Source organism: Varroa jacobsoni, unplaced genomic scaffold (genome assembly GCF_002532875.2).
Source record: "Varroa jacobsoni isolate VJ856 unplaced genomic scaffold, vjacob_1.0 scaffold_827, whole genome shotgun sequence".
Lineage (NCBI taxonomy): Eukaryota > Metazoa > Arthropoda > Arachnida > Mesostigmata > Varroidae > Varroa > Varroa jacobsoni.
The window spans coordinates 36,036-49,593 of NW_019213729.1; the positions used below are offsets into that span (position 1 = coordinate 36,036).

General features: G+C 40.3%; 1 protein-coding gene across 4 annotated transcripts in view; it reads left to right on the plus strand.

Annotated features, from left to right (window-relative positions):
* The window catches only part of LOC111264184 (putative sodium-coupled neutral amino acid transporter 12), a 13,018-nt gene extending 8,651 nt beyond the window's left edge, over positions 1-4,367 (plus strand). For 3 of the 4 annotated variants that reach the window (XM_022839860.2, XM_022839859.2, XM_022839862.2), the window contains 5 exons: positions 214-386; positions 1,341-1,410; positions 1,864-2,081; positions 2,335-2,419; positions 2,802-4,367. In XM_022839860.2, the coding sequence (XP_022695595.1) occupies positions 214-386; positions 1,341-1,410; positions 1,864-2,081; positions 2,335-2,419; positions 2,802-3,010 (755 nt within the window). In that variant the 3' untranslated portion in view covers positions 3,011-4,367. Of the gene's footprint in view, positions 1-213; positions 387-1,340; positions 1,411-1,863; positions 2,082-2,334; positions 2,454-2,801 lie in introns of all 4 variants that reach the window. The other variant, XM_022839861.2, reaches the window with a different exon arrangement.
* Positions 4,368-13,558: the final 9,191 nt, after the last annotated feature.

Here is a 13,558-nt window from a genome sequence, read left to right on the forward strand (position 1 = left end):
GATTAAACCAAACTCTCGGGCGCAGTGCAATAATAATTAAGTACATATAAAAAAATTAAACCCTATGATTATTATTTGTAAAAAATACTTCAGGCAGCTTTATTTTTCAAGCTACCTTATCTCTTTAATACTATAAAATTATTATAGTGAAGAGTAGAGCGTTAGGAAATTGCAATTTATTTTTTATTCTATATAGCTTTTCCGTATTTGCAGCTTTCGGTATTATGATCGTCTTGTGTATGATCGCTATTATTAACGGCCATGCAAAAGGTCATCCGAAGGTGGGAGACATCTCAGAAGTGCCGGCACTGTTTGGAACATGCGTGTACTCGTTCATGTGCCACCATTCGTTACCTTCCCTAATCACTCCGCTTCAGCCAAAAAAGGTATGATAAAGGCCGTCTGTTTTGTAGGCGGTGAGTCTAAAATGATTAATGTGCCCTTCATTCGTAAATTTACAATTACATACTCACATACTTTTTTTTTTAATCTAATTCATGGTTATAGAAGTTTTGAAGATTATCTTAACATATCTATCTGATTTAGTTTGTTTAATGTTAACCTTTGTACATGTTCGTCGAGCCGATCAGATAGCAGTTGAGTTAAGCGAAGTAACTGATGTGTTTTCTAGTTTTGTAATATACTGATTTTATGAGGAAGTGGTGTTTTGCTACTCACCTGTTAGTCCAAACAAAATCGTATTTGTCCTATGTGAACGTACCTGTTACGTGATCTAATTAGTAGGTGATTGGAAAATCTTGACAAAAACCAGTACCTCCATTCGAAAGACAACTGAATGATTTCTATATTTCACAAAGGCATCGAATGATCTTCGCTGATCCATACTTTGTTGGGAGTACTTGGCATTTTCCAAAGAGCCTTTCTTAACGCGTTTTTGATCAGCGATATGGAAAGCTCTGTTGAAGTCTGCCCTTAAGATGAAAGTAGTCGTACTGATTGGTCTGCGGTACCGTGCTTCAAGTAAAAGATGAAATGATTCTTACTAAGTGATATTTTTACTAATTATTGGTAAAATTGGGCTTGTTCTCGATGGTTGCAACATCCGACGTTTTAGACATCGTCACCTTTAATGTCGTGATTTGATCTTCATTATTATTACATTATTAAATTTGAGGCCCAATAACAAATTGCCATGTTACGTAGGATTAATTTTTAGTTTAGGTGTGGCTAGTTGTATAAACTGATTTAACAATGGCTTACGGTGAGGAAACCTTAGGTGCAATTTTGTTTACTATAACAGTGTCGTCGAACGCGTTATCGTGCAACACAGTTAACCCAATCGACGTTTTTTATCCGTATGTGTTATTACTCTTTGTTAGGGAGTGTCTATACTAATACTGTGCGACTTCATACTCGTTCAAGTTTTCTATAATCTTCTGTCGATGACGGGTAAGTGTTAAGTGTAAGTCTACCTTAATATTCTCCTATTGAAGTAGGTTTAGATTAAGTTCGCAGGTTGAACTATATTTTTAGTTGCGATAAACTTATTTAATTGCGTCGGCATAAGCTGATTTAGATACTTGTATTTCTCAATACAATACGAAGAAGTTGAAATTTCAATTAACACTAACGCATTATTAAACTCACATTGGCTAACTAGGCCAATCTTAGACAGGGAAGCATACTTTGGCCATTATATAGTCGTCACGTGTTATCTTGTAAGCGACTTCTTTTTTTACTACGTCGTTGTCATATTTCTGGGCTAAAGTAGGGGCCTCTTATTACGAATCTATTATATATCATATAAACACAATTAACAGCGTCTAACTCAAATATAATTACCCCTGGGGCTTTTCTTAATCATTTTTCCTGTTTCCTGTTAAAATTGCCTTTCGATGCCAGGTGTTTTCACGTTCGAGGTGGTGAAGGATTTGTACACATTGAATTTCGAGCCAAGCATGACACCTTCCGTTGTCCCCGAAATACCATATTTGCAATATTTTCTTCTTGTGTTTCCCATACTTATGGTCACCTCAAATTTCCCGATTATCGCTATCACATTGACAAATAACCTGCGAGCGCTCATTGTTAATCAGGATTCCCCGTGGTGGTTTGCAAAGGTTTGTTATTTTCAGAAACATCTTTCGTACGTAAATTCAGTTCAATGTAATATGCTTCATAAGGGGGGCCGTGACGCCTGTTGCCCCGATCTTACTGGAACGACTTACGAACAGTACAAAGATTCGATATAAAGTGACGCTACGTCACGAACAATAATAAATTCCAATGGTGCACTGTAGTGGTGCGGGTTATCAGATTGGAGTAAGTTTTAATGCCGCATTTTGTGACAATTGTGCGATTTCTACTCCACAGGCGGTCGTTCCGATAATGGCGTTGATTCCACCCTGTTTGATAGCACTGTTAGTGCAAGATGTGGATCTACTCGTTAGCGTTACTGGTTGGGCAACTAATTCAAATTATTCGATATTACGGTATAAATAGAGTTTTTCCAAAACAGGGAAAAAACAAAGCAGAATTCAAGCAATGCTTTTTTCTTATTTAATTAAAGCAGTTACCTTTGTCGAAAGCTAGACTTAAGCATTGCTTCGAAAAAAGACGTTAATACCCGTTTTTGAATTGGTTCAATCAAAGGCATGGCCCTTTTCCTTCGCATAATTGTTCTTCGCGGTTAGTTTTGGATAATCCCTGTAATTCACCTTAACTTACGGCTATATTAGATCATAAATCTATTGTCTGAAACGGTGATTTGTCGAAGTAACTAAAAAAAGTATACTAAACACAAGTAAACTAACGTATTGGTAAAATCCAATGGTTCACAGGTGCATATGCCGGTGCCGGGATCCAGTACGTCATTCCGGCATCACTTGTTTATCTTGCAAGACGTGAGATTAATGCTCGGCTCGGTCCCGGCGTTAAGAACACCTTTGCAAGTCCGTTCCAGTGTCCTTATTGGATTCACTTTGTCATAACGTGGGCCTGTATCTCTATACTGCTTGTCACTTGGAATATCATAAAGAAGTTGATGTAACAGGACGTTTTTCAACCATCTTTTAGCAAAGGCCTTAATTTAAGGGCAGCGTACCAATGAAGGCTGTCCTAAAGCTATAGCCGAATCACTGAAGTACATTTTGCAGAGCAACCAGCAAGTTTACTGCTATATTATTTCAGTAAACAACGTAATTTACATGAAGGAAAGCGATACGAAGTCTAGAAATACTAAGTATAGTTATCAAATGACTGAAGACAATGCCATGTGAATTTAAACGGTGCAGAACGTTTATGTGGATCGTAAATATGCATGCACTAATACATAGTCTACATTCTATTTTTGTAGAAAATATTATTTGCTACATAAATGTAAGTATAGTTAGAATTCAATAACACTTACAGGAGATTTATTATTGCTACGCGTTGTGTTGCCATAGTTCAATAGAAAGAAAGTGTAACGAAGCGACATTCGACACAAATCAGCAAAAGTTTGTTGGAAAAAGGTACGTCTTCTTCACACATACAAGAAAAGTGATCGCAAAAAGGTGCTTGTTTGGCGTGCCTGATATACATGTCGGATTAGGTATGTCACCTGAACAGCAACTCGGAGTCAGTGGACTGATACTAGCTGTATATAAGATGCGGCCAGCGACACCATTTTGTCCGTCATGTAATCGTTTAATTCATAGACCTTTACTATGTTATTCTGAATAATAAGGAGTTTGACGAAGAAAAGGTATACTCTTGTCTTAGATTGTGAATAGATGAGCGATATTTAGAATAGCATTCGGAAGCCATAACTGATACGTATGTGATCTTAAAGATAAGCGAATTCGTTTACGAAAGCCTACAGATAAATGGGGACCATATTCATATATATGGCCGCGAGATTTCTTTATTGTGTCAGTTGAAACAATCCAATATGATCAGTCAAATGTTAATATTCTCCCGTGGTAACGAATAGATTAGTATAGCAGATTGTAACAAGATAGAAAAAGCAATGTGTTGCTTGTTTTTATATGCGCAGTCGATTAGACAAGCTAAGAGCACCTAGCGGCGCTATAGAATCCCCCTAGAAAAGGTCACTTCATCAAAAAGTAAGGTGAACAGCATCCTGTTCCTTTCGCTCAAGCTTTAATAACATACAGAATAACAAACAATTCCAACGCGTAACATACAGACGCTTTTCATAATCGCAACAGTGCTTACAAAGTTGTTTCCTTCAAAAGAAAAAAACAAAATTAACTCATTCGAGTATATTTCGTTTATTTTTTTTTATCGTATGAACCAAACATAGTTGTCGCATTGGGTCAAACACCGACTAGATCCAAGCCTGTAAGTAAATGTAATTAACTGATAGTAAAATTAAATTAAACCAACAGTTTTAATGATTTATACTTTCATTTATACTTACTACACGCTGATACAATAGTATCGGTGACTCAATGTAAGCTTTTTGTGCAATTATTAGTTGTCTTTGTTACTGACAGGGATTACCGTTAGAAAGATTTACAAACAAATACACGAAATTGTGTACACGCATAGATAGCAATTTAAGGAGATACTGTTTTCTCGTAAAACGGACAATTTTGGCGAGGAGAACGTATGCCGTTTCTATACGGAGCGAAAATAAGTCTAATAATGGTTTATGAAGTAAAGTAGGCTTGTTGGAAATTAAAATTGTATAGTTAAGTTGAACGCATGAAATACGGAACAAAAAACAACTGAAATAGAGTGATCATGAAATGCAGTCTTACACAGTATTTCAGAAATATCCCGTCTGTTATCTTGTTGAGAGTACCCTATTTTATAGGGTCAAATATTTTATATAATATATTTTTATATAATATTTTATATAATAACAAATAGAAGCTTATAATTGGTAGTTTTGCCAAACGGTAGTTAACAACGGCTATTTTCAACATATACATTTTAGTCAGGAAACTCGGCTTCCTCAGTCCATCCTATTGTATATACTATCGACGTCATCCGTCGAAAGTAATCTACTGTTGACACGCATCCTAAACGAATCTATTTCTATTTTCACGCATGTGTAATCCTTTCAGACAGTGACAAAAGATCGATGCTGTGGCACTCACGCTAGAAGCTGTTAGTATTTAAAAATAGATGCTTGCTTGATATCGACGGCACTTCACCTATAAACGAAGTCGTCTGCTAAGTGTCGACATCATTTCTTGGTCTCTAAAAGTCTACTTCATCTTTAAAACCCTCTTCATTCCTGACTCCGAGCCAAATTTGAGGCCCCCCATTCGATTCAGGGCCAGAGAATGCTAAGGTGCAGACAGAAATTCTTCGCTGCAAGAATATTCGTGTGGCTTTTTTGCTGGCTTCATACTCATTCATAACCCGACGCCCCAGTTGTGCTCAGTTTAGGGATCAAGCTGCTACGCGCATTGTATTTTACCAGTATCTTTGCTTAAAACACACACTTTCTATTTGACATAATCTTTGCATGTGTCGTTTAGATGTTATGGCCCAGATAACCGTTTTGGCAGTTTTTTGTTCCACCTAAAAATCGGCAGCAATAGTTTCGATGGTACGAGGTGGCACGTGTTGGGTAGATGTCTGGAGCAGTTGGGGAGTGTACAATTTTCTTTTATTAAACGCTTTTTAATTGTGCCTTTGTGTTTGAGGTCCGGACATGCTGGAGGAGATGGGCGACACTGCTAGCCCTCTCAGTCTGCAGGGATCGACCGCGGCACATGTCATTTGTTTTCTCTTCCACCGTTCGGATCTTTTTAGTTGCGGTTTCCGAATCTATCGGGACAAAACAAAGCGTCATTAGCTCGAGGTGTAATAATAGTGAAAGCTTTATTAAGCAAGGCCCGCAATCTTCCGACGAAATCTCAGTCAAACTGGTATCATAGCATTACTGAAATTCGCTACGGAATAATAACGTAAGCATCGATACTCTGTTCGAGGGCCACCAGGAGCGATGTTCATTATCGAAGAACCAGCTGGTGCGAATTTGACGTTTCGCACGATAATCTCATCGGGGGGCTTAAAAAATTTACTATCCAATCTAGGGGTGGGCAACGCTTTTGCAGTTGCTGAAAAAAGCAATTGTTGCTACTGACGTGATGTTCCGATAGAATTGCGTTTTGGATAAGAAAACAATGGTCCTAAAAATCGACAATGGGGCCTTATGTAGGTTTTATAATTTGTAACGTTATGATTATTCGATCAGCGATGTCGTAACCTGCAAGGCTCGATGAGTACAAAAACAATGATACGCGGAGCAATTGGTTTCCAAACGCGTTTTGAAATTTTGTCTGAAGCGGATATTAGCTACCCTACCGACTAGTATTGGGGGTTGGAACTTCTAATTTTAATTTTAGCTGCTGGTCGTCATTAGCATAGTCTGATGAAATTAAATTTCACTCATATTTTTGTGCGCGGAAGCTTTATTCTTAAGCACTGAATTTCTCGTCCTGCTATAGTCAGTGTCTCCGTGAATAGTAGCAACAACGGGATGTCGTTAGGTGTCATATAAGAGCGATTACCTTTTCAAAATCCTCGAGATAATTTTATTTGATTATATAGCGACAGACAAAAAAAATATTCAGAAACTTTTTAAACTAGTAATATTTTGTTATGGTAAGAAGAGTCCCGTTCGATATTTTACTTGGTTTGTATTGTGCCAATGAATATTCTCAGAAACATGCGTGTTAGGCAGGCATAATACAGCAAAGAATAGGGATTTTATTATACGATCCGACCATGCACTCCCAAGTTAAGACTGCTCCGCTCTGGTAAAGACTAGAAATCTTTATAGAACAACTGTCGCACATGTGGAACGAAAGCTGAACAATGACTTGCTACTGCGATGAATATATTAAATAACTACTAGAATATAAAAGTTCCGGCCGCTAGCCGCTGGCTATTGTTGGTCTTCGAGCAAAGTCCTAATCGTTCGCAACTCGATGCCAGCAATCAAGCCTACGCCTGGTTAGATCTGTAGAAGGTCAGAACTACGAGACCTTCCGACCGGTCAACTAGCTGTCCCTTTAACCGATTCCTGCTCAGTTGTGCTACTGGGCGCACGCCAGTTAGTGATCAGGCCTTCGTTAGAGGCAGGCCACCCTAGTCGCAACCGATAACACTAATAACGGCATCAGATTGTAGTCAACAGGTCAAGCAAAGCAGTGAAGAGAAGTTCGATTGCAAAGAACTGGTGTCGGCAGAAGGAGGCTTGATGGACAAAAAAGATCAGGGGTACGTCATACCAGGATCAAGCGGCTATGTACCGTACGAAATCATTAGATTCGAACTGTGAAAGCTTCAGACGGACACGTACGTACGGCAATTGGAGGCAGCGCGAGGATGCCGAGATCGCTGGGAGGCTGTAGTGGCAGCGGACGTGAGACCGTTAGCACACCTAGCCGTGAAGAGCGCAGTCGAACGTGCGAATGTCGTTCGACTTTAAGATTCGCGTTGAAGAGACGTAAAACGATAAAACTGCACAAACTCTTTCTTTTAAAGAAAGCAATGTGCCGCTAAGAAAAGCCTCCTGTCGCTACAGGGAAACTTCCTCAATTCAGCGAGCAAGAAATTCAGTGAGTTCGTGACTGCCAGGCGGTTCCTGCCAGAGGAACTGCGTATAAATCTCGGGTGTAGGGTTTTCTTGGGCAGAATTTTTGGACAACAGCGAGGTAATCATCTTTCGCTAATTTTCTCAACGCGGTGAGGGTGGCTTCGCATTCTAAACTAGTCGGGGTGGTTCGAGACTTTATGCCGGTGGACTCTGGCATCTGCAGGGGGGAACGGTCCCAGCGAACTGTGCGAATTCTGCGATATGTGGACGCCATCCAATTTGACGACGAGAGTCAGCCTTAGACCTCAAGACGGCTCGGTCACCTCGAACCCCTACAACGATGCCGAGCTCGTGATGCATTAACCTCGAGCCGCCTGTGAAAAACAGTGATTGCTACACTGCGAGGAAGTTGGAAGATAGACGGCCTCTTATTCAGGCAAGGCATTCTAAATCATGGTGGCCCAAATATATTGTGACCTATATTTACGCGGGCACCCGAGACCCTAGTGTTTTCTCCCTGTTATCAAGGTCACCTAGCTGCATAGAGAGTTGTTCATCGTCTGATGGAAAAGTATTTTCCGAAAAGAGCAATTTAGGCTAGCATACAGGGGCTCACGTATGCGGGTGCGACGTGAGGCACGTACGTTTCTTTCTATTTTATCGCCAACGTATACGCGAATCTCCTGCTAGGAAAAGGTGGGCATGGACTTCATTTGGCAGAGGGAACAGCCGAAATCGCTACGAGTACTATCGCGAAAGCGGAATATACATCAGGTCTAATATAGGCCTTGTTGTGTGTCTATTACCATAGACTAGTACAAGAACACGCCTGATTGCGTTGAAAACCCAAAGCTGTGTGATGCGTTAAACGGTTTTGGAAGTAATAGGATCTAATCAGACACACGCACAATGGAGGCCGCGAGGCTTGGACAGCGCAGCGCGAAGTTGGACCTATTAGGTGCTAGGAAATACTGGTCCTGCCGGATACTTACAGCCCAGTTGTAACAGCTTGAATAATATAGTGTAATTAAATACACGTCTACGGCTATTGACAACGGCTATTGTTCACTGAAATAGTAATAGGAAAATGAGATGATTGTTTTTGCTTTTTATCGTTTATGTACAGTTCAATTTCGGTTAGCCTAAAGCTACATTTTCAAAGGCAAAGTGAATAAAATTACGTTGTAAAAGGCCTTATATGGAGTTATATTACATGCTTAGCCTGGGACTATATAGGCTGGGGCGAAGTTGGGCCATATAACTCACTCCATTTCGAGCATGCATACAATCATATGTCGTCGTCGTTGTTACTTTATCAAACAAACTGAAGGATCCAAGTGGACCTTAGAGCAAAACTTAACTTAGTTCAAGCTTATAAATTAAACAAACGCATGGTAATTTCGCGTTCGTTTTATCACATGTCGTTGTTTGTTAAATATAAATAATTTTTTTTTAATTTGGACGACTTCAGTGATATAACGTATCGTGCTGATAAAACAGTCTTGTTAGCATGATCATAGGTTAGAATCTTTGTATTGTTAAGTATTTTTGCCAGAATCGTTGTAACTATTAAACACACGTAACCATCTAGGTTTCCGTCCAAGCTGGAAGTTATCTTTGGAGAATGGGACCCACATTGATATTGTGTCTCCATCCTTGTAGAATAACTCGTATATGCGATATTATCTGGGCCATTCAAAGGCCGACTTCATACCAGCAAAACTTCATGTGGACCTACAATAAGCGAATTATAATCCTTGACATAACTCAGCAGTAAATGATCGCAATGCTTTTATTTCTTCAGTTCATACACCTCCGAATGACAAACTGTTCCGCACGAAATTATTACCTTTACGTTTGACCCAGATAATCCTACTAATCCTGCTATTTGGGTCAACTACATTTTCTCGAAAACTGATGATTTGTGGTATTCGTTTACATGTTAGAAGAGTCTTTGGCAATTATACTTTTCCCTTTTTATCCTTTTTCCTTGGCACTAGTTGTTTTCTAAGCTACGGCCGAGCCAATTCTGACCCCTGAAGACCCATCATTCCGAACATATACATGCTAACGGAGTCGCTATTACGTGTAGTTTGGGCTATCCTGTGTCTACACTCAGATGCATATAGGCGGGTTCCAGCACCGCTATCCGTCACTGTATACCACTGAGTCAGTGGTCAAGTTAGCGCGCGGCAGACGAGCAAATATTGTCCCAATTTGCTAGCCATTCCGTCCCTTTGTCCGCCCCTACCAACTGACCAACTCCCTTCTCGCTTCGATTGTGTAGTATACATATAGCGGTGCGGAGACGAACTTGTCGTGTATCTATTGTGCCGCTACATTTGTATTGTCTGTCTTCTTTCGTTCTCGATTGTGCCCCCCGTCCGTGTCTGCTCTGTCTATTTTCGACAGCTCAGCTGCTTCTCGTTGGCCAACTGGCCGAAGCCCGCTGTCGCTTCATCGCTACCTGATAGCAGCTCGCAAATATAGCATGCTACATATCCAGCGAACTGAGACTGTAGTTAGGGTAAGCCTAGGTGTCTGTCTATCGTTTGCTGGCCTGTTAGATCGTGACTAATCGTTTACTTGTATGGCTACGCATAAGCCTTACTCGGATCGGTAACCAGGCCCACGATGAGGAATGTCCAAAATTCAAAACTGCTGTTAGCCTTGTCAATGATGAAACTGGAAGATTATGAATGCTGACAAATACCAAATTTCGCCTTGTGTCACGTAGTATTCCGTCATTGGCCACTGTGGCAACGATAGGAATGACCTGAAATTTGAACAGATTCACAGAAACGCCTTCGGTGACATATCTCAATTTGTTAGGGCATCGACAAGTACATAGAGATAAGGTTGACGATGCGCATGCGATGGGTCGTTTGCTCTCGCAATACTACCTAGGTAACAACCTGATCGTACAATGATACAATAAAAAAACATCAGACGGATGTTCATCCCTTGAATTGACATCGAAAACGATTGGCTATCCCCGCAAAACAGCTCAACTGTTCTTGAGCTAACTCCCCACTTCTAAGTAGATCCGCCTAAAATAAGAATCTGCATTGACTCTTTTCTATATTCGAAATAGGATCACCGCAATGAGTTCTATGATATAAGTACATGAAAGAAACGAATGTAGTTTTTTTCTTTCAATAAATCGAACAACATACGTTTTACCCACCAAAATAAAGCAATAAGGTTCATGAGTAGAAAAATACCAATTTTACATATGAAGTCGTACTCGGACCAAACATTCAGTTCAATATGCTATAGAACGTTCAATATTGTCCTTGTATTGAACACCTTTGTGAGTTACGATGGCTGGGTCGAAAGGTTGGGGCGGAATGAGGTTGGTATTTACTAAACGAAATTTTCTTCCTCTTACGCTGTTGGGAATTCGGGAAACATCAGACGGGCGAGGGGAATGCAAGCAAGCGGGTTTGCCTGCCCTCGTTTACGACAGATCGCTGCGGGGCTATTTGCTGAGGGGTAGTTCAAAGCTTTAGCAATTTTGCAGACATAACGGTCTAATGCTAATCCAATTGATCAGATAGCAAAGTGCGCAATGAGCTCCCAGGCGGTCAGAAGAACATAGTGAAATATACAAGAAATTAGTGGGAATGACATCGCTGACACAGGCTTGGCCGCAGCTAAAGAACTTCAGGAGTAGTATTCAACTGGCAAATCAACTCTCAATGAATAGCGTCTAGAACAACTTGAAAGTTCCGCTGGGAGATCCATTTATTACGGTCAACCAATCATACAGATAATAATAGCGTACGCTTTTTAAAAGTCTAAGAATTTGTGCGGATCTGCGATTTATTTTAAGGCAGACGATGTTTGTCAATTTCGATTGTAGTGTAGAACTGTATGTAGATAAATCGTGCAGGGTGATGCCGTAATGATAAAGACTGAACGAGGGCAGAAGAATCGTTGCGGAACCTCTTAGTCTTATTGCCTTCTTTAGACGAAAAAACCAGCAGCCAATTGCGTAACTGTAATTCGCTTCTCGTCGAAACTATCATTGATTATCGAACAAAAAAGAAAAATACTGTCAGTATAAAGAAGGCATCGACAGTTTTTCCATCAAAGAAAAAAGCTAGTACGTCATAGTCAATCATAATGCGTATTCGACATTAGTTTCATAGTTTGACGTTCGTCTGAAGTCCAACATATTCATATTTCATAGCAGTGTGGTACAACGATTCTCCGAGGTTTAGGTTTTGACCTAAACCGTGACTGATTCACACGTTACGTCTTTTATCTGGGGTCGACAGTTGCTTTCCTTACTGAAATTAACTGCTGAGCAATCCCAGTAACAAAATCCATCTAATATAATGTAATCATAACGTAATACGTAAATGGAAAGACCTAGATTGTTTGATTCTGATTGTTTGTAAGTAGGTATCAGCGATCTAGCTCTATTGTTTATTGGCAAATCGTCAATCAGCTACCTTCCTCGGTACGATAGGTAGCAACGCCACCAGCAGGTCATCACCAGAAGCCTATCATTAACGCGTATTCTTAGAGCGCTCGCAAGAAGACAAATTTCCATTACAGTCAAAGTTTTATAGCTTCAACCCTTCCTAGACATCGAAAATGTGCAAGTCCACAGTATTGGCCAACACAACTAGCTCGAGTATGAATGATAACAGCCTGGGGCACACATATCGGCGAAAGTTATCGCTCGCTGAGCTTACGTAAGCTGTAGAAGGACTCGGAAAATCGTTGTGTTGTAAAAATCATGCAAAACGTTATAGAACGGCTTAAATCCATAAACAAATGTATGGCAAAAACCAAATTAACTATTTCAACGATATTATTTACCAGCCTTCAGGATTGTAATATGTATTACCCTCTCCCAACGAGCTGAGCTGCATTGATTTTTCAAATTTAACAAACAATATTTTATTAAAACAATAAAAAATACGCACTAACGCATTGCATCGATCATTAGAAAGCTGACAAACGTGTACGTATGGATCCTTAGTTCTCAATCTACTAACTGACCGAGAAGTTTTCGAAGTTCAGATATATTTCCTGTACTTCGATGTTTAGAGCTCCAACAATAAACAATTGTGCCGAAAACCGAGTTCTAAATACTCGCTTGACTAGCAACAAAACAATGACGAAGTAAGTAAGTAAGTTAGAGCTAAAGAGTTGAGAACGTAGCGTAGAACATTTGGCCAGCTTTACCCTCGAAATTGCATTGGCATTTCTGTGTCTATTAGCTAAAAACGAGTGCGGCTATTTTACCTATGATTACGTAACGTTTCATTAATGGACTGAGCCGTTATTCGTTACGCTGGTACAGTTGATGTCTTTTGGAAGCAGCCTTCTCGATCAAAGGAAAAATAACTACGACACTAGCGAGATGCATCGTTCCTCTCCGCTAGTTTAAAAACTGGCTATACCGTAGCGGTTTGGTTGTATAGAATTCCAAATGGTTGGCATAGGTATGATTTATAATGTGAAAAAAAATATGATATATAAAAGAAAAATGATTACATAAATAGACACACAGTCGTTCGCTGAACCCTCTAAAGAAACCACATTACACATGCTTCGACTATGACGAACAGATGTTAGGAAGCGTTGAAACCGAGGTATATATTATACACACGCACTCATATCTATCGTCACATCGTATCTATATCATGATGAGTACTCTTTCAAACGTCCGTTCGTTTTTTTCTTCGAGAAGCGGTACTGTGATCTCTGTTGACAAAGCGGGCATCACTCATTCCAAAATCATCGCACTGCCGCACTTCTCGTCGAGGTGATCTTCCCGGCAAAAGCCTAGCTAGGCAGCTTTGCAGCAGCTATGCTCAGTACTAGCGTGGTTCGGATAACGCCCAACGTTCTGCCCCGAGGGAGGATTGGTAGTGGCATCACGTCACACCCCTTACACGACTCCCCTAGACAACCCCTCTGCTTCCCTTTCTCGCACAACGTACGTTTCCAGCTGATCCCTTCGGTTCCGCCGGCCCTGGCGTCCCGAATAAGCTTCTTCGTTCCGAGTTCGTT